The sequence below is a fragment of the Bombyx mandarina genome, chromosome 21 (genome assembly GCF_030267445.1).
Source record: "Bombyx mandarina strain Sakado chromosome 21, ASM3026744v2".
Taxonomy (NCBI): Eukaryota; Metazoa; Arthropoda; class Insecta; order Lepidoptera; family Bombycidae; genus Bombyx; species Bombyx mandarina.
Window position 1 is genome coordinate 10,871,381 of NC_143227.1, and position 24,166 is coordinate 10,895,546.

The 24,166-nt window shown below is 38.9% G+C and overlaps 2 protein-coding genes and 1 non-coding gene across 5 annotated transcripts in view; 2 read left to right on the forward strand and 1 right to left on the reverse strand.

The window, feature by feature from the left end:
- LOC114251098 (uncharacterized) overlaps window positions 1-2,692 on the forward strand; it is a 41,633-nt gene extending 38,941 nt beyond the window's left edge. For all 3 annotated transcript variants that reach the window (XM_089736409.1, XM_089736408.1, XM_028185295.2), the window contains one exon: window positions 1,133-2,692. In XM_089736409.1, coding sequence (XP_089592535.1) covers window positions 1,133-1,795 — 663 coding nt within the window. In that variant the 3' untranslated portion in view covers window positions 1,796-2,692. The remainder of the gene's footprint in view (window positions 1-1,132) is intronic.
- A 2,024-nt stretch (window positions 2,693-4,716) lies between these two features.
- LOC114251129 (5S ribosomal RNA) lies at window positions 4,717-4,835 on the forward strand. The gene has a single exon (XR_003625088.1). It is a non-coding gene; the product is annotated as a 5S ribosomal RNA (ribosomal RNA).
- A 330-nt stretch (window positions 4,836-5,165) lies between these two features.
- On the reverse strand, window positions 5,166-23,671 carry Aldh (Aldehyde dehydrogenase). The gene is made up of 11 exons (XM_028185311.2): window positions 23,251-23,671; window positions 22,377-22,525; window positions 20,848-20,944; window positions 15,174-15,342; window positions 12,129-12,277; window positions 11,809-11,911; window positions 10,626-10,802; window positions 8,992-9,110; window positions 7,452-7,616; window positions 6,859-6,993; window positions 5,166-6,401 (listed from the first exon to the last, which is right to left on the reverse strand). The coding sequence occupies exons 1-11, from the start codon at window positions 23,356-23,358 to the stop codon at window positions 6,231-6,233; spliced, it is 1,542 nt and encodes a 513-aa protein (XP_028041112.2). The 5' UTR covers window positions 23,359-23,671; the 3' UTR covers window positions 5,166-6,230.
- Between the last annotated feature and the right edge of the window lie 495 nt (window positions 23,672-24,166).

Below are 24,166 nucleotides of genomic sequence, written 5' to 3' on the forward strand. Positions count from 1 at the left end.
GGCGAGTAGCGCCTCCCACCACGCGTCCTTGCTCACTGGCTCACTGACTAAACAAGTCCGAACCTGTTGATTAGTCGAGTTCATTAGTGGCGCTTCTCAAATGGGTATCTTTGCGCTGAATTTGAGAGTGTATTTTCGTTAACAGAAAACTCACACAACTTTCGGACATTCTTAAACTATCGAAGTATTCTTTGGGATCTCTTCCAATGCTAATTCGCTCAGAAGACATTAGTAGCTCCTAATTTATCTCTTCAATCCATCCATTTTCGTACCTATAACTTATTTTTCATAATCACAAATTTGCTCGTCCACCTTTTCTAAAATAACCATTACGATTAGCTTAATCAGTTGATTCACTCTATTGCGTTGCAGTCTGTTCATCCTGCAAAACACCACTCACTTGTGTACTCTACTGGACCGTAATGCGAACGATTTTTGTGCAGTAACAAGTAGTTTAGCCACTAAATTACTCGGTACTCGACTAAAATACTCGCCTAGTCCGAACAAGGCTTTAGCGTCAGAAATGTCAATATCACCTAGGGCTTACAGCCCAGGGCGGGCCTTAGCCTGGTCCAGTATGTCTCCCCAGACTGCTCTGCTCAAGGGCTTTCTCCTTCCAGTTCTTGACACCGAAAACTTTGAAGTCGCCATCGCCATCGCCACTTCTACGGCCCTCTTAATTTGCCATATAGTAGGTATTATGAAATTGTGTCTTGGCATTCTGGTCTCCTCCATTCGAACTACATATCCTGCCTATCGTAGGCGTCGAAACGTTCCTAATAATAAAATCTAAACAATGAATTGAAAAATTAACAAATTTCAATGACCCAAAAATTTAACGATTTTATACAGTGTTTGTAACAAAAAATAATTTCCAAATTTATTACCTGTTTATTCCGGTTTATATCTGAAACGGTTGGATTCATTTGGATACCCTTCAGACCGAAACGCGTGACTACTGCTACGTAACAGAGAGAGGGTAGCACCTACGAGTGTGGCCACACAATACGCCTTGCCACGCTGTAACCCCAGTAGGCGACTTCAGAGCGCTGGTGCAATACACGAGAACGCTGTGGCCCTTTCTCCGATCAATCCACGGTAAATAATCTAATGTTTCGGTAATGTCTTGCAGGAAGCAAGAAGTACAGAGGATTTGTACATAGACGACGATCTATCGACGCAGATGCAGGAGAACTTCGGCGGACGGGTCAAGCTGATCCCCCTACACGGGTCCTTGCACGAGATCCTGTGCGAGAAGGAAGACGACTGCTGCCTGATCAAAGTGAAGCAGGAGAACGGATGCGACTCCATATACTTCCGCTGCGACAACTCCGACACCGAGTCCAGGGACGCCATTGACGGGACGCAAGACACGGTCGTCTTCAAGCGGAGCATCTCCCTCATAGAAGAACGAATTCAGAGGGTGCCCAAAGAGAAACGGGCGCCCACGCCGATACTGCAAAGGAAAGCTAAACCGGACAAGGCACGACCCAAATCAGAAATATTTATTCCCATCAAAAAGGAGTCGCGCGCCATGAGCAACAGCAGTCCCTCGTTGTCGGCGCGAGATGACAAGGACGAGGTTGAAGTCAACATCGAGAACGCGATGTGCTACCAGGACTCTTCGTCCGACGAGTGTCTCAAATGCCAGGACAATGACGACTTCGAATTTCTCGAGCGAAAAATCGAAGAGGACATCGCCAACAACCTGTCTTCGCTCGCTTGCGGGTGCCTAGAGAAAATATCCGAAGAGAATCTCTCCGTTTTTAACGAAGATTTGGGTGATAAAGAGTGATCGTCCCCTTAAAATTTACAATCTTGGTGAAACGTGAAATTATTTATTTAACAGTGTGATCTGCATCTTTTGTTTACAATTTCTTATTTATTTTTTACTAAACTTAGTTTTTAAACTGTATCTTCGAAACAGTCGAACTTTGACTAACCTTGGAAACCATTCACTTTCCATCTTTATTTAATTTTCAATATTGAACACATTTTTATAACATACGTCACAAGCGATTTGAACACTATTCTCGTAAGAAATTAACAAAAACAAAAGTATTATGTATTCCGTCCAAATGTTCAATTAATTTTAGAGTACATATTAATTGTTTTTTTTTTTAATAAGAACGAGATAAAATGTTCTTATTACATTAAAGAAAGTCCGTTATTAAGTGAACCCAAAGACTATATTCGTTTTCCGTTCGTTTTTTAAGTTTTAATTATTTTAGTGACTAGAGTACAAGGCTACGTGATTTTAGATTAAGTGGCGCGATCATTCCACTGTTGTGATTTTAATAACTTAATTAAACGTCGTTTAGAACGTCGAATAATCAATAAGAGACTGCGAAAAGCCAGGCCTTATTAAAATTGTTACGTAAAGTTTATTGAAATAATGAACAGCCATACCATTTTGCCTTCAATTATAAAACTCTGTTTTCCAATAATTGCATTCATTTGCTAATAAGTAAATAAATACTAGCTGAACTGCATAACAAAGACCAAAGTTTATTAAAAATGGTAGTTTATAGATTATAACTATATTATCGAATTTCATTAATTTGATATGTTGATTTTAAAAGCGTTGTATTTTTATTAGTTTATATTATCGAAGAATTGCACTTTTATAGTTTTATTTTGTTGGTTAAACGTGTAATTGATTTTAGATGTTGAAATAAAAGTTTTGTAATTATTTTGATGTATTACTTTATATCATTTTCGGAAATTGCGGAATCGGAAAGGTGTCAAGGGTCCTGTAATGATAGCTTCTAATCTGATGATACTTGATCTACAATGTGTAATTTCTGGAAAAATCCAGGAAACAGCCTAGTCCTGCCGTTGTGAAATTAAATATGCATTGCCATGCCACTCACTCATGTCTCCGTGCTACTCTTTTCATCTACTAATATAATAGCCGGCAAACTCTTGAGCATTTGTCGACGTAGTGGGGGTAAGTTCGCGCATGCTACACTCACGTGCAAAAACATTATTTACTCTGCGTCATAATGCTATTAAATTATTAAAATCAACACATTATGTATTTATTTATATATTTATTAGAACATCAACAAAAAATATAGGTTAATAATTGTAATAATTTAATCTTGGGGTAAAATAGATATTCCTTCTATTAAGTCAAAACTAGAGCTGTTGCCAGGTCTTCGTTCAGTTGAAGCGAAGCTGGTATTTGTATTATTTTTTTCGTTATCATAATCTTGACCATCATCATCATCACTGTTTTCATCACCCGAGTCGCTATCATCGTGATGAGTCGACATAGGGCTCATCGGTGTAGTTTACAACTCGGTCGGTTCGGTCTTCTTTTTTGTCTATAATTAATTATTTTTTGAAGAAATTCGATTCGTAGTAATCGAATGTTACTTTTTTCAACTACCAGCTTCCGATTACTTTCTGTTTTTTTTTTCCATCTGAAGCCTAGCTCTTTCATAATTCGTCGTAAGCTTCATTCCGAGCCATTAAAATTTATATCTTCTTCAAATTTTTCGAAGCCTTTCTACGATACGGAGTTTCGCTGCTTGTTATGTAGTTATTATGATTACATCTTTTTATTACAGACTAGCGACCCGCCCTCGCTTCGCTTCGGAAACATTAAAACACACATGAAACAAAAAAAAAAAATTAAATTTTTTTTTAAAAAAGTAGCCTATGTTCATCAGGGACAATGTCGGCTTCTAATGGAAAAATAATTTTTCAAATCGGTCAAGTAGTTTCGGAGCCTATTCGAAACAAACAAACAAACAAATCTTTCCTCTTTATAATATTAGTATAGAAGTATAGATTGAACGAAACTATCCATTCCGGTAACTTTCTTCTTCCCTGATCTTTTCTTACCCGGAGTCCGAAACACGGCGAGCAAGCCAGAGCCTTTAGCTTCGTTAATAATGCACTTAACAGTACTTACTGATGTTTTTCTTGCTTTCGAAGTCTGTTTTACTTTTTCCATATCATTCTTCCCCTGTTTTATAATGAAGCAATATACGTCGTACACAATTTTTCTACCCTTTCTTTTGAATACTACACCAGTTTGTCGCGGCATAGTGTATTTTTTATAAAAAATCAACAAACACTCAACATAATATAGCAATGGCAACAAAGTCAATAAGCAATTATAACAAATAACGTAACAATTAATAACGACAGACTTTTTACTGTACGCAAGCGTACTTTTGGGAGCAAGCGGAAAGAGGGCGCTGTGCGGGGCGCAAGGTTCGACTGATCTACCAATAACCCGCTCGATACGATTTCCCCTGCCGTCGCGCCTCACCCTCACCACCAAAGTGATCTAAAATTCGGTTCTGCGCAGTCAAGGTCATTTGCTCAAGAAGTTTGCCGGTTACTATAACTGGATGTCGTAAAATTTTATTGTGATAGGTCGATAGATTGGAATAGAACTCACGACTGCCTGGGGACACCACGTGATGTTGGCTTTTTGCTTTGTTTTCTTTTGGTAATTCGTGACGACACAGATAATGTTCGTGCAATACGACCATTTCATCGCTAACGTCCATACCAGCGGTTATGTTATGACCTGGTAACTAAGATCCAAGGTCAAGTCTTATTTTAACTTTAATGAAAACTTTTTTTATATGAAAAATGATACTGGGAACACCACGTGATGTTGGCTTTTTGCTATGTTTTAATTTAGTAACTTGTGACGACACACTGATCTTGTTCGTGCAATACGATCGTTTCATCGCCAACGTCCATACCATGTTGAATACACCGGTTCTCGTCCGATCACCGAAGTCAAGCAACATCGGGCGTGGTCAGTACTTGGATGGGTGACCGCCTGGGAACACCACGTGATGTTGGCTTTTTGCTTTGTTTTATTTTAGTAATAACTTGTGACGACACGCAGATTTTCTCCGTGCAATACGACCGTTTCATCGCCAACGTCCATACCATGTTGAATACACCGGTTCTCGTCCGATCACCGAAGTCAAGCATCGTGGGGCGCGCGTGATCTCGTCGAGCTTAATATGTAAGTTCTACTGTGTTTACATAGATTACACAAGTAATCCGATACAATACTGTTACGAATGTTCTTCTTTAGTTGAAACAGTATTAAGTTAGTTTAGTTAGTTAAGCTATGTTTACCATTTTTTGTAACTTTACATATTAAGGAAAATAAAAAGGCGATCCAATATGTTAAAAATATTGTTTTTATTATTGTAACAGTACATTTTAAACAGAAAAACAATAAAGATGTAAATAAATCGAAGATTCACAGACTTCGATAGAAAGTTTTCACCAATAATGTAAGCTTAAATGGCACAATATAAATGCGGAGCTAGGCTCTTCTGAATGTAAGAATAAACTTGTTACATGACAAACAATCCGTTTTTATATACAAGTTTGTTTATTTTATTATTATGAAAACAGCTATATATAATAGCTAAATCATGCTCATCTTAAATTACTAAGTTTTAATATATTTCCATTAAAACCTTCAATTATAAAAACTTACTAGTTCCGTGTTCGGTCATATACATTTTATATTAAATCATTAACAGAGCTTGTTACAAGTATACATTAAAATCGGTTAAATTTTACAGAAAAAGAAAAAAACATTTACAGAATCTATTCTTATCATTACGCCCGTACAAGCTGTTCGATATTTTAATGAGCTCTATGGACCTTAAATTACCTTTTTACTATATTACTACTCAATATTCCAAAGATTTAGTTATACAAAAAACTGAACATAAGTTAATACAAGACTCGTACCGTAGATTGGGGGGTAGAATAGGGACAAATCTGGATTGTCACAATGGTTTTGTGAGATTTAAATTTGTCGAATTGAAAGGGACTTTTATTTAGTGTTTATGAATATTAAATAATTTAATTTAGTCATCAGAGTTTTGTAACTGATTAAAGATATTGAAAAGTTAATTACCTAAAGGTAAGTACCTACCTGACAACTAAACAGTGCCAGCCCTATCGAAAAACTTTATTGTCCTCATATGTGAGCCGAGTCACCCCAAAAGCCAAGGTGGATCAGGTCAATCTAGTTTTTTAAGTTTTTGTGTGTATTTTTCAATGAACTATCTATAATAATGCATCGTATATGAATATTTTAATCTCCGGAACCGTTTTAATCTCAATTTCATTTGTATTATCCTAAGAAAAACCGCTGAAAATTTGTATTGGTATTGGAAAGCGTCCCGATTCCGCCCAATCTACTGTATAACTAGTTGAACGTTGTGCGCTCACGTGTTCTTGTCGGCGAGTTTGACGACGACGGCCTTGACCTCGAGGTAGTTGCGGAGTCCGTAGGGCCCGTTCTCGCGGCCCAGCCCGGACTGCTTGAAGCCGCCGAAGGGCACCTGGTTCCCGAACACGTTGTAATCGTTCACCCACACGGTGCCGGCGCGCAGCCTCTGTAACGTCACCAGTAAAGATGAAACGGATATCCGATAACTATCCGGCCGGATACCGGATAGTAAATCAGTATCCGGCCGGATTTCGAATTAGTAAATGTATTTAAGACACATACGCATAATATAATCTTTTGTTTATTGTTAAACTTCTGTCATCGTTTAAAGTCTGTGGTCAAATTGAGAATAGATTAATATTGTTAGTTTTTATATTATTTGTCTATGTGTAGTCTTGACGAAATCTGTGATTATAGAAGTATAATATTCTTTGACAATAGAACCATAATTTCGACTACTGGGGGACCACTAGTTAGGTGTAAAAACACACCGAATACCAAATATATTTTAGAAGGATATTGATTGCGACCGGGAACAGAATCCGGTCCCCGCGGCGCGATGCCCATGGTCAGCGGCGAACTGTGCGTCCTCAAGTGCCCAAAGTACACAACAAGCAACTGACCTGTACGAAGTAGTTGGCCTTGTCTAGATCTTTAGTGAAGACAGCGGCGGCCAGTCCGTACTCCGAGTTGTTGGCGCGCTCCACCACCTCGTCGAACTGGGAGAACTTCAAGATTTGCTGCACCGGCCCAAAGATCTGAAATCAATTTAAATATAATTATTAAAATTTTATTACGCTACAAGAACTGCCATCTGTCGTCAAATATGAAAAACGAATTTCCACCCAACTAGAAACGTTCGAGAAGTGTTATAACGTTACGAGTAACCCCATCTATTGTCAGACTCCGGTAACCAAGATCTTTTTTTTTAATGCTTAGATTGGTGGACGAGCTCACAGCCCACCTGGTGTTAAGTGGTTACTGGAGCCCATAGACATCTACAACGTAAACGCGCCACCCACCTTGAGATATAAGTTCTAAGGTCTCAAGTATAGTTACAACGGCTGCCCCACTCTTCAAACCGAAACGCATTACTGCTTCACGGCAAAAATAGGCAGGGGTGGCAGTGCCCACCCACTCGGACTCACAAGAGGTCCTACCACCAGTTGTATTGAGAATTATCGACGCAAGGAGGAGAATGTGATATCGGACTCGCCTCCGTCTTAGCGATGTCCATGTCGTCGGTGACGTCACAGAAGACGGTGGGCTGCACGAAGTAGCCGGGCCCGGGGGCCGCGCCGCCGCCCGCCGCCAGCCGCGCGCCCTGCCGCGACCCCGAGCTGATCAGCTGCAGGATCTTGTCGCGCTGCTCGTTGTCGATCTGTGGACGAGAGTTCATTAGCCGATTCAACCAATGTTAGCCGCCTTGACGCCTCGACCTACACGAAGGCACCCCTCGTTCTAAGTTTAAAATCTATATATTGATACGTGAAGCAAAAACGTTGTATCCCTTTTTACGAAAATTGCGCCTATGGAGGAGTATGAAATTTCTCCCACTTATAGAGAATATAGAGAAGGACTGCAGGATGTTAATATTTTTTTTAATTATGAATAAAAAATACATTACATCAATAAAAACAAACATTACACACGCTACCATGTATTTAACACACACACGCATGCATACTATTTGTTTATTAACAAACTTTTCTTATTGCTTATTCTCTGTGGTCAAATTGAGAATAGAGTAAATATTGTTTGTCTTTATTAATATTTGTCTAAAGTGTAGTCTTGGCGAAATCTATGATTATAATATAGACTTTGACAATAGAATCATAATAGTGTAGAAACTTATAATTTCAATTAATTATAGTCGAATTTCGACAACCGAGGGACCACTAGTTCTGTTAATTGCAAATATGTAGGTATGTAATTTAACATCAGTATTGTAACGCCAGTAATAACAACGCCATCTATCGTCGAATAGCAGAAACGAATTTCAAAAGAACTAGCAAAGTCGAGAATGCTCGGGAAGGGCAACGCCATCTATTATTAAATAGCGGAAACACATATCGAAACTTCTCGACTTGTCAGGAATGTTCTCGATATGGATTGATTATCGTATGGACTATAAAATCGTTGCAGAGATAACACGAAAACAGTTAGTAATCGGAACTACTCGAAGCGAAACAGCGAACGGATCACCCAAGGCGAAGCGGAAGAAGCCAATTTGGAATTGTTAAATGCTCTGTATTAAATAGATTTTTAAATTGAACTTTGTTGGGATTTTTATTTATCGCTAACCCCAACGCGTGACAACATTACTCAGATCCAATAATGGATTTAGGCTTGATGCCGCCCTAGACCCTATATTCATCACACACAATGTTAGAAAAAACTTTATTAATTTTGATATATCAATATTTGTATTTTAAATTTAAAAAAATATATAAAAAATTATCTGAACTTATTTTCAAAGGAGACATACGACTGTGTTTACAGTCATAAATAAAGTCTTTGAAAAATTTTGGAACCCCTTAAATCAGACCGCCATAAATCCATTACTGATCACAAAGTCGCTATAAGTTTACCGCCACCCATTCCTGTTCAAAGGATGACGCAGCCGTTACTAAGTACAATTGAGACTTCGACTTCGCGTCTAAGGTGAGGTCCATGGGCGCCGGTGACCTAGTAGCACCGAGCGGACATGAGCAGGTCCTCCCGTGTCCCCAATGAGTAGTGTAGCCAACACTGACCTGGGGTCCCTGCTCCACGTCGGGCCGGAAGGGGTCCCCGACCACGCGGCGGTTGGCGCGCTCGGCCGACAGCTCTACGAACTGGTCGTAGATCTTGTCCTCCACGAACGTGCGAGAGCCTGGAGGGGGAGAGGCAAACTATAATTACACACAAAGCTTTTAGTGTTTATAATAACGTAATTTTTTTTATAACTTCAAAATAATGCGCCAATATCATAATCGAAATTCATCAGATAGATTGCACTTCAAATTTTTTTTAAGTGATTTTATGACCTGGTAAATAAGACCTTTAAGTTATGTTTTATTTTAGTTTATATTCATATTTTTATAATAAATGATATTATGGAGTGAAATGAAATGAAGATGATTAATTTGAGACATTAATCAACTGGGATGAAATATAATCTCGGTAAAATGGTGGTCATTTACTAAGATTTTTTCAGTGGACTTTTTGGAGGATCCCGAAAAGTTACGTCCAGCGACTTTGTTTCATTTTCCCACATTTGTGCAAATTCACAGATATTAAACAGTTAATAAACCACCATTATTACACATTTAAACCTGAAAAAACACTAAATAGACAAAATAAAACAAATCACACAACTTCACTCCTCGCGTTCCCGCCAAAAAGTCCGTACTTCAATTAAGTCTCATTAATTTAATGACATTACCGTAATTACTAACGTAACTATTAAAATTTTACCAGAAAAAGAAAAAAGTGTAAACAAATCGCTTTGTAAATTTCTCTATTATCGATATTGCCGACAATATTATTTGGTAAAATAGTTAATAAAAATTTTATTATTTTAAAACTATAAATCCTAGTGAGCGCCGATTAAGTAATTCGTGTCTATAAATTAGATTCACAATATGGAAATTGATTTATGTAACAAGAAAGCATATTATAACAATAAAATATATTGACAATTAAAAAAAACATTCCTAACATGTCGAAACCATAAGAAAAGTGGATGGACATAGCGTTTTGTAAAGTTGATCAAGCCGCATAATCTTTATTTCATGATTATTATTTTTTTCCTACCTAAACTGATGATAGCCTTGAGAGGGTATTTCAGCTTCTCCTTGTAGGTGAGGTGAGCTCACGGGGCTCAAATTGGAAGTGTTGTTAACACTGGCCCTAGCAAGAGCCGTGCTTCGCAGAATCTACCACCGGATCGGAAACGCGACCCACTGAGAAGATCCGGCGAGAAACTCAGTGGGCTGTGTCTGAGGGTTAATTCACTCGCCGAGCACTTGTATTTATGAAGCTACTAGCGACCCGCCCTCGCTTCGCTTCAGAAACTGTAATTTATTATTGATTTCTCCACTATTCAATGGATGTTATTATACATATAAACCTTCCTCTTCAATCACTCTATCTATTAAAAAAAACCGCATCAAAATCCGTTGCGTAGTTTTAAAGATTTAAGCATACATAGGGACAGAGAAAGCGACTTTTTTTTTATTGCTATGTAGGCAGACGAGCATACGTCCCACCTGATGGTGAGTGGTTACCGTTGCCCATGGACGTCAGCAATGCCAGGGGCAGAGCCAGGCCGCTGCCTACCGTTGCTTGTTTTATACTATTTATAATGATGAAGCTACGCGTAGGGGGGTAGTGGGGGGCTACTGACCGGCGCAGCAGCACTGTCCCATGTTGTAGAAGAGCGCGTTGTGCGCGGCCTCCACGGCGCGCGGCAGGTCGGTGTCGGCCAGCACGATGTTGGGCGACTTGCCGCCCAGCTCCAGCGTGATGCGCTTTATCGTCGACGCCGCGCCGCGCTGGATCAGCTTGCCCACCTCCGTCGAACCTGCGACACCACCGAGCCAATCACTACCGAATCTAACGGGTCCTACTCAGTGGCGGATTAAAGGTCCAGAGCGCCCTAGGCAATCACTTTATCGGCGCCCCTGTACCGGCCATTTATGGCCATCATAATACTATACATTTTAACTAGTTGTTTTTGCAATTACGATGACGTTGTATCATCAAACCCTAGACTTTAGTAGACCAAGACATTTAGTTCAGGCATTTAGTTCTTAATCGTCGATATGTTATTTTCTTTATTTATTTTAATATTCTGAGCTCAAGTGCCCCTCGTAACTACACGCCCCTAGGCACGTGCCTGGTTTGCCTTACAAATAATCCGCCTCTGGTCCTACTCGCTCATCATAAAATGAATCCGTTGACGTCACCATAAGAGCACGGTATGACTTTGAGACACGAAGACGAAATCTCTAGTTCGTGACAGATATTCCAGTCACGTGACAGAAATAAACAGGACGGTGGCAACTATTCCGTCTTCTATCAAAGTCTGCTGAAAATGTTGCAGGTGACACACCGAGCGATTCCCCTGCACTCTTATCCAGGCTTCAGATCGTCGTCTGAGACTGGGATAGTTAGGGGGCTAACCACGAACCACAATACATCTCACATAAAATTAAACATTATTATACGACGAGACACATGTATTAATGTCAAAAATGTTGTTTATTTAAAATAACCAAATGCTGGATGCCTTTCTAAAAAAGTATATTCAAATAAGACATGTGTACACAGACATTGCTTCAGCTATAATCGCTAGTCGACCAACACATACTGATTATCTATATTATTATATATAATAGTCGATGTGTGTTTGTTCGCTGTAGACTCCGAAACGGCTAGCCTAATTTCGATGAAACTTTGAGAACATCTTTAAATTGGCCTTTGTGATGCAGAAAAACTTAAGCTAACCTTTAAGTAGCAACAGCCGCGGCTCAAAACCGGTAGTGCCTCAGTCCGAAATAATGATAAACAAAAAAAATGTTTCTAACCGGTGAAGGCCACTTTATCCACGTCGGGGTGGTCCACGATGGCGGCCCCGGTGTCTCCGTAGCCCGGCAACATATTCACGACCCCGGGCGGGAAACCTGCTTCCTGTACAGTAATACAACTATACTTAGTAGAGCTTAAAATAGATGGGGGAGCTCGCGATTCGCTTAGTGTAAAGATATCAGCTGTATGCTTAGTGCGAGTTTTTTAACGTTCTCGATCGCGTAAAAGTTAACTCAAATTTGTATGGAGTTGCCTACGTTTTCCGCTAGGGGCGAATGCGAAAAGGCGACATGTTGTAACAGACAGTATAAAGTCGAACCTTGACTAGTTGAGCGATGTACAGAGCTGTGAGCGGCGTCTGCTCGGCCGGCTTCATGACCACAGTACAACCCGTTGCCAGAGCTGGCCCGAGCTTCCAAGCCGCCATCAATATAGGGAAGTTCCATGGTATAATCTGACCGCACACACCTGTAATTTTTATGTGAAACATCTAATTTTTTTTCCCTACCAATGCTGATAGCCTTGCGAGGCTATTTCCGCTTCGCCCTAACGTGTAGGTGAGCTCACGGGGCTCAAACCGGAGTGTTGCTAACACTGGCCCTAGCAAGAGCAGTGCTTCGCAGAGTCTACCACCGGCGAGAAACTCAGTGGGCTGTGTCTGAGGGTATTGTATTTCCTAGCGACGGTTGTATTTCCTAAATAAATAAATAAAATAAATAAACACGCCAGGTCCAACACACCGAAAACGCACCACGGCACGTCCCGCTAGCAAATGTTTGAGTGTTTGATGACTTGGCGTGTTTTCTATACTAATCTATGTACTTCACGCAATATTAAAATCTGCCACTGCGCGCCAGGCGACAGAGCGCGGAGCAGTGTATGAATAGCCATAGAAATGCGCATCTTCGGTTAGTAGGAGTTTTTCCGATATACTGCGTTTCTTGTATCGCTATTACATTTCCGAAACGAGATTTGAAGAGGCCTGGTTGCTAGGTTGAAATTCCGGTACTTTTAATGTCCATTGACCATTCACCATTATCAGCGGTGTGATTGTCTGCTAATATGTATATGTATTCATATAAAATCATACACATTGCACTTGTTTGATCTGTGTAATATATTTCTATTTTGCCTATTTATTTATTTAGTTCCTTCTATAACACATAATATTTTCCTAGTCACAATATTTATATCCCTCTAAACTCCTATCCCGAATGGTATGACGCATAGAGAACCTGTTTCTGCTTATAATTAAGTCTTTACTCCGGTTTTAAGACTAGTTCATTCGCAGTAGAACGCATTTCAAACGTATATTTCGAGATGAATGGCGATACGAATGCTACTCTTTGATTTCTATACTTATCTTAGTGCAATAGGGGATGAACAACAGCTGCCTGACACTCTTAAAATCTTTAGTGTCATGCCTATCTAGCTAGTCTTACGAATAGTATTTTAATATAAAATGTTACAATTATATGTGATATTGTGTCGACACATCGTCACTAATATGTCTTTTGTTATCATCGGGGTCAGTAAATAACCTTTTGATGCCGTTCCAACTATGTTGTCATAAAAAAATGTTATATTGATATGAGGTCCAAGATTCGCGTTTTTTTAATATATAATATATTTCAAGAACAATTGTATTTTATATCAGCCTGTCTCTCCTTTAACTCGACATGTATGATGAATATTTGAAGACTGCCGCTATTACAGTCACGTTACTTCAATAACTTGAATATCAAAATCGGTCAAGTAATCCATACGGGCTCCTAGAATGAACAACGATAAAGATTCGGTAATTACAAAACCGTGATTTATTAGCTTAGAGTAGCATCGATTTATCTTTCTCCGTGCGTGTGGTAAAAGACGGCCAGGATTTTCTTTTATTGCCCTTATAGGCAGACGAGCATAGGTCCACCTGAGTGGTTACCGTCGCCTTCAGCAATGCCAGGAGCAGAGCCAAGCCGCTGCCTACCGAAATTGCCAAAGAATGGACAGCAGCAATCTCTGAGTATTTAGGAGTACTAGTATACTGGGCGCTGTAACTTGCTTTACTAATAAGTACCACCATTTCTGCCGCAAAACAGGCGTGAATTCCGATTCGACACACAGCCGTTATACCATACAATTGAGACTTCGATATTTTGTCTCGGCATTCAAGTTGTGACGTATATGGGCTTTGAAAACCATTTAACGCTAGGAGAATGAACTCGATCGCGCAAAAAATAAACCCAACATCACCCTGACGTTTAAAAATAAGTCTTAAGTGATCAAACAATACGGCTTACTATTGCTCTAGTTTACCGGCTAACCCACAAACAAACTTTGTCATCTATGTGTATCTCACATTCGCTCTGTTGGCTGCAATAATATTATGTAATAAAATTATTTTGTACGTATAATCAGAGTACGTAATTAAAACATTGTTATCACAAATGACAAAACAATAATACTCGTTATCAACCGGCGTGTTATGTAATACGCATACGGTGCGAGATTATTTCATATGTTATTGAACGAATGTATGATATTTCAGTTTCTTGAATTCTTATTTGACGGAAAATGTTTGACCCGTGGTTCAATAATAATAATTCTATTGAATGAAGATATTTTCGATTAAAATTTTGCTTCAATTGTAAATAAGAGTGTTGTCCAGAAATTTCTGAAGTTAAAAAACAAATATGTATATTGATGTCTCTTTCCACGAACCCATTCTACCTATTCCTCGCAACTACGACTAAAAACGCATGAGATATAGTCAAAATTAACGACACGTATTCGCCCGTTGCGGGCTTCAAATTATCAACACTTAAGAAGCCATCGATCTTTGACTGTACTTTTAGCTTGCACTTTCTTTTAGTAAGATGGATGTTTGTCACTTTCGTAATTTTAGAAATTCCTCTTTTGTTACAATATTAAAAAAATACAAATAATGACCTCTCCAAAATGAGCCAGTGTGCTCAGTGCGAGTTTTTTAACGTTCTAGACAGCGTTAAAATTAACTCAAATCCCGTCTAATGCCCGGTTTTCATGCATGCGACGTAGACTCGGATGCCCAAAATTTGTAGAGGGTTTCTGAAGCTATACGCTAGCAGTATAGTATCAAATTCCACATTTTTTTATTATTAAATATGTAATTATTGCGTAAATGCATACACTCTTAGAACATTCTTCACGCTTACGATAAAGAAGACTTTAAAATTTACATTTTCAAGTTTTACAATTTAAAATCAGTAAATAGTTTAATTTATATGAAGCAATCTGAGGTCAAATTTCATTTTAGCGTGGTTTCATTATACTGTATACCTGAACTTCGTTTATTATCTTTTAGTAATAGTAACATCAGCTGAATCTAACTCACCCACTGGCTCGTGGCGAGTGTAAGCAAAGTATTTTCCGTCGGCGGGCAGGACATTCCCGTGGATCTTGTCGGCCCACCCGGCGTAGTACCGTAGGTTTTTTATTGAAGCATACAGATCACCGAAATACGAGTCCTTGTATGGTTTGCCGTTGTCCAGCGTCTCCAGGCTCTTAAAAAAGAAACACAATTGATAGTCATTTTTTTATCCTATATTTTAATTTGACCGGATTCGATTTAGCTAGTTTTCTGACTATGACTATAAACACGGCCATCTGTTCTTTCAAAAGAAAAATCTTCTCTTTGTCTCCACCTTATCCCACTAGGTGGGGTCGGCACAGCGAATTTTTCTATTCCATTCTCTTCTATCAGCCGTCATCTCAACAATCACTCCTCTTTCTCTCATATCGTAATTCACACACTCCATCAATGTCTTCTTGCACTACCATTCCCATAAATGTCCTAGTCACATGCATCTTCTCTCTACGCATCACATGTACATACCACGCTAACCGTTCGCTCTTTAATTTGTCAATCACCGGGGCTACTTTCACACTTCCTCTGATATACTCATCCCTTATATTGTCCATTCTTGTCACTAAACACATCCATCCCAACATTCGCATCTCTGCCGCATGCACGCCTATTTCATGCTTTACTTTCGTCGCCCAACATTCAGATCTATACAGGAAGACAGGTTTAATGATCGTTTGAAGACAAAGAAAAAATAAATAACAATATATAGTTTAAATTGAATGAATTCTTTATTGACGTTGTTAATTATTAAGCGCTAAATTAAGGCACTAATGTGATTTATTTACTTTCTGAAGGTTAAATTATCGTACACACACGAAGCGGCAAGGTCGTATTATTGTTCATTTGATTTGCCATATGCGACAAATGAATTGCTAATTTTTTTTGGCAGTTCATAAAAAATGATGACTTTTATTTTCCATACTACCTGGAGCCACTGCGGTCATCCACAGTGCGTTTCCAGTGATATTTTTTGTCACGTACCATCCGGCTTTGGAATTATTTATGAAATCTTTCTTTCAGTAAAGAAACCATACATTTTGTTACTAATTTTACTTATAACCTATGTTAGTAACTTAAAAACCTAACACATTATTCTGTCACTAAAAAGTTGAGTATAGATTAAAAAAAATAATTAAAAAAACTATAATTGGGATAGCCCAAATGCCGCAAAGGCTGTTAATTAGCAGTCCCTCGATCCGTATTATATCAAGGTTGTATTGAAAAAAAAATTACAACGTACTAACCGCGCTAGGTAATCAAACACTTGCACGTCTTGGAAATAGTGATGAGCAAAGCAAAAACAAACAGAGACTAGGACAATCTTGGGTATCGACAGGCTCTAGTCACATATCAGGAAGGTCGGTCTTGATCTTCCATATTTAGTCTTAGTTTTACTAATTCGATCTGATACTTATGTTTTTTTTTCCAAATAATTTTCGTAAATTCATTATAACCGATTTTAAGAAGGCGCAAAGTGGAAATTATATCGACCGATATATTATTATTTATAAGTGAGATAATATTTTACGATAAATCAACTTTGTTAATGTAAGGTCAACGAGTCGTGACTATTGGGCAAGTAGGTATGTTGAAAACCATACAAAGTTGCTTGGTTTATTTATTTATTGTTACAATGCATGCACCTTTTTTTATAGCCCGTGTAGGCAAGTGAGCATATGGCCCACCTGATGGTGAGTTTGTTACCGTCACCCATAGACGTCAGCAATTCCAGGGGCACAGCCAAGCCACTGCATACCGTTAAGATGAAACGAAACTTGTACACTTTCAACTGGCATTTTACATAAGGAATTGTAATAATAACGGCACCGAGTTTTTAACGATTATTGGAAGTCACAGACTTACAAACTGAAAATTGCTTCACGTTTATTTGATATTTGTTTTAAACCGGTTCGTATGCGGAAGAAATGGGGGAGGGAGTGTGGCTCAAAACTTGTAGAAGTTGTTCGTGAACATATTGATATCAAGTATGCTTATCTGCTAACGCAATAAAAAAAATACCTTTGGTGTCTGACTCATACATATCGACGGTACCTACATAGACATCAAAAGTGTACAGTAATCTGCCCTATAACACGGTAGATTGGTTCCGCGTTATCGCGTTGTAGGAGTATTCTCGCACAACACGCTTGTATGATCCTATATTAACGCGTTATATACAAATATAACATATATACAAATATAACACAATATAACCGATGTTTTTACAATTCAAAAACTAGGAACACAAAATAATAAATTGATTAAAGGTACGCGAAATTTATAATGATTTGTAATGATTTATGGGGTGAAGGGGGGAATAACCGTGTTATACGAGGGACTGAAATCGCGTAATAAGAAAATGCGTTATAAGATTACCGTGTTATAAGGGGATTATTGTATTAGTTTTATTACTTGGTTGTTTTTTGTCGATACCCTCATACGTATTGTAAGTTTTTCCTTTTAATTATTATGCGATTTACTAAATACCCTTCTTAATTGTATCAGAGAACAAGCATATTGGTTTTTCAGATATATGGCATGGTATATGGTTTTGTAACGGTGATAGGACCTTGTCCGACTGTTTGGTGACCACTCTCCAACTAGAGTCCGCCGCCAAATAGCCATTATTTTTTTTTTGGTCAGGAGGAAATCGCCTGACTTCCGCCCTCCACTGGGGACGGCGGGCGGAGCATGTCGGAGTCGAACCGACTAAAACCTCCTGTCGCTCAACAACCAACATCCAAACCTCACATGAGACAGAACTCATGAAAAGGCAAAGGGAGGAAAGCGAAGTGTTTAGTGCGGAGCACATCTCTCTCATCACCCTCCCCCTCGGGACGCCGGATTGGCGGTCGTCGGCGCCACGACTACCAGCCCTCTCGGTCGGCAGGCTATCCGGAGCCCGCCTAGATGGCGCCGGTTAGAGTGAGCTATCCTACGGAATACTCCGCTGGGTCAGAACCAGCGTGGGTCGAGGATAGCCGGCCTTCCATCACCCGGATGCTCTTGCGTAAAACGCGTGCATGCTTGCACGACGTCTTCTTAGGACCCCCTCGCCGGTCCCCAGACCGACATATGAGGGGGACCCGAAACACTTAGAGGGCCAGGGCTTGGGCGAGATCAGCCTCCCTGGCCCCCGCTCGACGGCGGCGGGCTTGCGCGTCTCTAACGCGCCCCGCCGCCTCCTTCTGCGAGATGGTGCACTCGCAGAAGTCGAGCATCGCCTTCCACGACTCGTCGTCGCCGAGCATCGATGCCACAACACTCGGCAACGACAAGTCGTTTCCTATTTTTGCGACGAGGACACGGCGCCACCCCTCCCATGCGGGGCAGGCGACGAGCGTATGGTCTGCCGTGTCCAAGTCGCAATCACAATGGTGGCACTCTGCCGTCGGCTCGGCTCTGATCCGGTGCAGGAACTCACCGAAGCAACCATGCCCAGTGAGAACCTGCGTGAGCCGGAAAGTGAGGCGTCCTCTGTCACGATTCACCCAATCCACAAGGACTGGGCGAATCGCCTCGACGGTCCTACGACCAGCCGAAGGATCGGCCAGCCGCCTGGACCATGATTCCAGCACGGACCGCCGAGATTGGTCCCTCCGTGCTCTGACCACACTGGGGCTGGGACGCGCCACGCCCCGGCGCCAAATAGCCTAGATGTGTTCCGGCGCGTGGGTAGGAAAAAAAATTCATGTGGTTTACGTTTTGACGTGTCACTTTGTATATTGGGCATATTTACATATAACATCGATAAAACTTTATTCTGTAGTCATCGTCGAAGCAAGATAAGCGTCATTTAAATTACGTGATAAGTGCATTTCATGTAGCGCATGCGATTGATAAAACTGCAAGCAAATCAAATTCATACAGTTGCCTGACCAGCTGTACTTAACGTATTATTAATGTGAGCGATAAACCTGTCCGCAATTTTAATTCACGAATTAACTATTCGACATACATTATTTTTTTAACGACTGAGTTATTTATTAGTCGACATTTGAATGTTGTGCTAACTATTGTCTTTTATGGTTAAATAGTATTCTGTGACCATGAAAAGTGTAAAGAATTCAAAAAAAACGTCTAAAAATAATCGCGACTCGGGAAAACCCAAAATTAGAATGGTTAAGCTACTTCACTACATAGTATAAAACAAAGTCGATTTCTCTGTCCCTACGAGGGCTGCACTAAAAGTATCGGGAATGGAATATTTCCACTGTTCCTGTCATATTAAAATATTTTTAATTGAAAACTCCTTGGTTTTAAAAATCGAATATCATTTATTTATTTAAAAAAAGATTCTCGGTCTTGTCACGAGGTTTTGTCAAACTTGTTTAGTACTTGAGAAAATGGAATTGACTCGAGAAAATTCAAGACTGATGATTTATTATGATTTTCGAAGTGGTTTAACACAAAAACAGGGTGTTGACCGGATGATTTCTGCATTTGGTGATGAAGCCCCATCCAAAACCACAATTTATCGCTGGTTTGCTGAGTTTCAACGTGGACGTGTCAAGCTCAGTGATGATCCCCGTCAAGGTCGTCCAAAAACTGCAGTCACCCAAGAAAACGTTGATGCTGTGCGTAAGCTGATTGAGGAACATCGACATGTGACATACCGCGAAATTCAGGCAACTTTAGACATTGGCATGAGTCAAATACAAATAATCTTGCATGAACAATTAGGTGTAAAAAAGTTGTTTTCCCGATGGATACCGCATTCGCTCTGTGAAGAGCAAAAAGCGGTTCGCGTTACTTGGTGCGTCAGAACTCTCGAAAGATTCCACGCAGGATCCTCAAATGCTGTATACAACATTGTATCAGGTGGCAAATCCTGGATATACGCGTACGAACCCGAAACAAAAAACCAGTCACGAGTTTGGGTGTTCGAAAATGAGTTAAAGCCAACAAAAATTGTTCGTTCACGGAGTGTTGCAAAAAAAATGGTGGCCACGTTTGTCCTATTCCTCTTGAGGGACAAAGAACGGTTAATGCAGAATGGTATGCTAGCATTTGTTTGCCAAGGTCGTTTCTGAACTCCGTAAAGAGAACTGCAACCGCCGCATCATCCTCCATCACGACAATGCGAGTTCTCACACCGCGCACAGAACAAAAGAGTTTTTAGAGCAAGAAAGCATAGAATTATTAGACCATCCGCCGTACAGCCCCGACCTAAGCCCTAATGATTTCTATACTTTCCCTAAAATAAAAAATAAATTGCGTGGACAGAGATTTTCATCACCTGAAGAAGCTGTGGACGCCTACAAAACGGCCATTTTGGAGACCCCAACTTCCGAATGGAATGGTTGCTTCAATGATTGGTTCCATCGTATGGAAAAATGTGTCAAATTTCGCGGAGAATACTTCGAAAAGCAATAAATACATTTTTAAATAGTAATGTTGCGTCACTTCGTTAATTCCCGAAATTTTCAGTGCCGCCTATGTATGTATGCTTAAATCTTTAAAACTACGCAATAGATTTTGATGCGGTTTTTTTTATAGATAGAGTGATTAATGAGGAAGGTTTATATGTATAATAACATCCCTTAAATAGTGGAGAAATCAATAATAAACTACAGTTTCCGAAGCGAAGCGAGGGCGGGTCGCTAGTAATACAATATAGTATATTTTCAAGTATACTTACAGCTAAATAGGTTCTGTCTCTTTCAATCAAATCTGCTAGTTTGTTGATAAGGGCCCCCCTCTCGGAGGCGTCCATTGTTCTCCATGGTGATCCAAGTCTAATAATAGAAATTCACTTAAATCACTCAGCAATTGATTCGGTTTATTTTCAAATGTATCGTTCAGGTTGGTTTTCATAAAAAATGTAATTTGAGGCGCGAGAGAAAAAATACTTGTTGACCAGAACTAACTCACTTACACTTACTGGTGGTAGAACCTCTTGAGAGTCCGCGCGGGTAGGTACCACCACCCTGCTTTGAAGCAGTAATGCGTTTCGGTTTGAAGGTACGTTGTAGATGTCTATGAGCTCCAGTAACCACTTAACACCAGGTGGGCTGTGAGCTCGTCCACCCATCTAAGCTATAAAAAAAAAACTCAGACCTATCGACATGTACACCTGTTTTATGCTTCGGCAATTTGAGGGCTGAACCTTACTTCAAGATTAAAAAAAAAAACAATTATAAGATATTTAATATGTCATGTGTCAAATAATCAAGAAAGCAATACACATATTTTCCTGGAGCTAAAATCCCAGCAGATCGTTGGTAACAATTTAATTTTACATTTTATATCTAGTTATCATATGAATTCAGACTGGTGGCTATTAATCCATATTACAATACTCCTGGGGGTTTTATGTCATGTCACAATTAGCAACAGTATTAACTACTTCAGAAGCTAAGAAATTAAGTGACCCAATTTGTTGATCAGTAAGCTGTTATTACTATGGAAATGTTATTATCTCGAATTATACATTCCATGCTATTAACTTTATGGGTGTTTAGGGACTCTAGACACGTCGTCTTTTCGCAATAAAAGTGTACAATTTCTAAACATATTCGAAATTGAGTTAATATGAGGGATCATTTGGTATCACCAGTATTTTTCTCATAAATACTGTCAAAAGAGCGTAGTTTAGTTTTGTTCTTTTTTTAGTTTACCTATATTTTGACTACTATTAACAAAATTAATACATACTTTTTTTTTTTTTCTTACTTTTTATCTTACTTTAAGAGACAATGTATCTGGTAAAAAATTAAAAATAAATGTTGCAAAGATGATTAATATAAAAAATATCACATGTTAAACCTTTAAAACACTCTCCTGTAAAATTAGTAAGTTTTGAGATTATCCAGTTTTAATGCAAGAAGACGACATTTGAGGAAGCTTGTCTCCTATGCAAATAAATACTATATTCTTGCTACAGAAATTGAATACTGTAAATTAATTACTGGTGATAGGACCTCTTGTGTGTCCGCGCAGGTAGGTACCATCGCCCTGCCTATTTCTGTCGTGAAGCAGTAATGTGTTACAGTTTGAAGGGTGGGGCAGCCGCTGTAACTATACTTGAGACCTTAGAGCTTATATCTCACGGTGGGTGGCGCATTTACGTTGTAGATGTCTAAGGGCTCCAGTAACCACTTAGCACCAGGTGGGCTGTGAGCTCGACCACCCATCGAAGTAATAAAAAATAATAATAATAATCCTTACTTGAACGCATCTCTAGCTGCCTTCACAGCTTTGTCCACATCTGCTTTGTTGGCATGTTGGACCTCAGCTATAACTTGGCCATTGGCAGGGTTTTCAGTTTTGAAGGTCTTCCCATCAGAAGACTTCACCCACTCATTGTTTATGAAGAGCTGATAGACAATTGGTATTGATATTATTTACACCTAGACTGATGGTGAGGTGAGAGGTCCCTCATGGAAGTTACTGAATTTCCAGGGGAACAAAATGCTGCCCACAACTGAGGACTCTTTTCGAACTTTGTTTAAAAAGTCATTTCGAAAGATTGTTTCAAAAAATTATTCTGGTTTTTCCTTTCTGTGTAGTGTAATATTTAATTAATAAGTAAATGGAATTATGGAATAAGATTTCCAAAAACTAATTTTATTTTGTTTCTATGTTTTAGAATAAGTTTAACATTTCATATTGTATTTATTTAATTTAGATTTTTTTTGTATAGTAAATAAGAAAAAAACACAAAAACAAAACAAAAAAACTTTTTTAAATTAAGTATATTAATCTCAATGGCCTCTGAAGTTTTCCTAAAATTTATGTTCCTTTTTTTCAACTTTTATTAAAAGAAAGATCAACGCCTACATTTTTTTTTATTAATTTTATTTATATCGATTAGAAAAATACACGCAAAAGTTAAAATAAACGTGTCTCAGTTGTATTAAAAATAGCTGACCTTGAAAAATATATCGAAAAGGCACAGAGATAAAATAATATTCAAGACACGTATTTATCGAAGAAAACGTAACAATATATTTTATTTTAATTAATAAATACTGTAAAGAGCATCCATAAAGAGAAATATTACATACTACTTTCTTCAAATCAATAACAAATGTTTACTTACACCAGTGTATAAAATTTCCGGTTTTGTTTGGGGAGCCGGTGCCGCTGAAGCAGCTGTTGCAAAATTCGCTTTTTGCGCCTGAACCAATTTGCAGACGTTCCGCAACATTTTTAATATATTTATATGTTCCAAAGTACACAGACAAAATAATCTCTTACAGTTACCGGCACAAGTTTGTTTAGGTGTATTTTCTATGTTGTTGAACTCTCAAATAATGTGACATAATGTGTTGTCTTGAACTTTAGAAGTTACATTTTTAAAGTTTTAATGGCCTGGTAACGAAACCTTTAAGTCATTCTAATAAGCAATACCTAAAAATTATGTTGTGTAATTATTTTACGTATATTGGAAGCTCGATCTTTTCTCGCTCCACGATTATCATCATCACCATTATCACCATCCAAACAACACTTACAACTTTGGGCTTATACTTCTTCTTCATCATTCCCTCACTGCTGAGCATCGCGACCTCATGTGACTTTCCTCCAAAGTGTTCATTTAAAGTCCTTTAAATTCCAACAAATCATCAAATATGTATAACTTTCTATATCATCTCTATTAAATTTTCCGTACAGAAAGAGATGTTAACAGAGATTTTAATTCAATAAAACTTTATTTTAGCATTACTGCTTCATGGTAAAAATAGGCTGGGTGGTGTGCCTACCCGTGCGGACTCACAAGAGGTCCTACCACCAGTCGGAAAATAAAACAAACTTGTTTCCAAAAAGACTCAATGCCCTTTGTAAATGATCTCATTTTAATTTAGAACTTATACCATTATATCTCATGCAACACATGCGGTGTTGTCTTATCGCTTAATTGCATTTCAATTATCTGAAACCAAATTCCGCCATTTGTTACATAAGATTTAGCTTTACAGTCTACATAACCTTTGTTTGTTATATGGTTGACTCAA

What these genes read in the sequence shown, in the direction of transcription:
- Aldh (XM_028185311.2), bottom strand. Translation starts at nt 23,358, where the DNA reads ATGTTGCGGAACGTCTGCAAATTGGTTCAGGCGCAAAAAGCGAATTTT. An exon ending in GAGACAGAACCTATTTAGCT is followed by an intron (nt 15,343 to 20,847) that starts GTAAGTATACTT and finishes TTCTTTTTTAAG; the next exon opens with AGCCTGGAGACGCTGGACAA. An exon ending in CACTCGCCACGAGCCAGTGG is followed by an intron (nt 12,278 to 15,173) that starts GTGAGTTAGATT and finishes TAAAAATTACAG; the next exon opens with GTGTGTGCGGTCAGATTATA.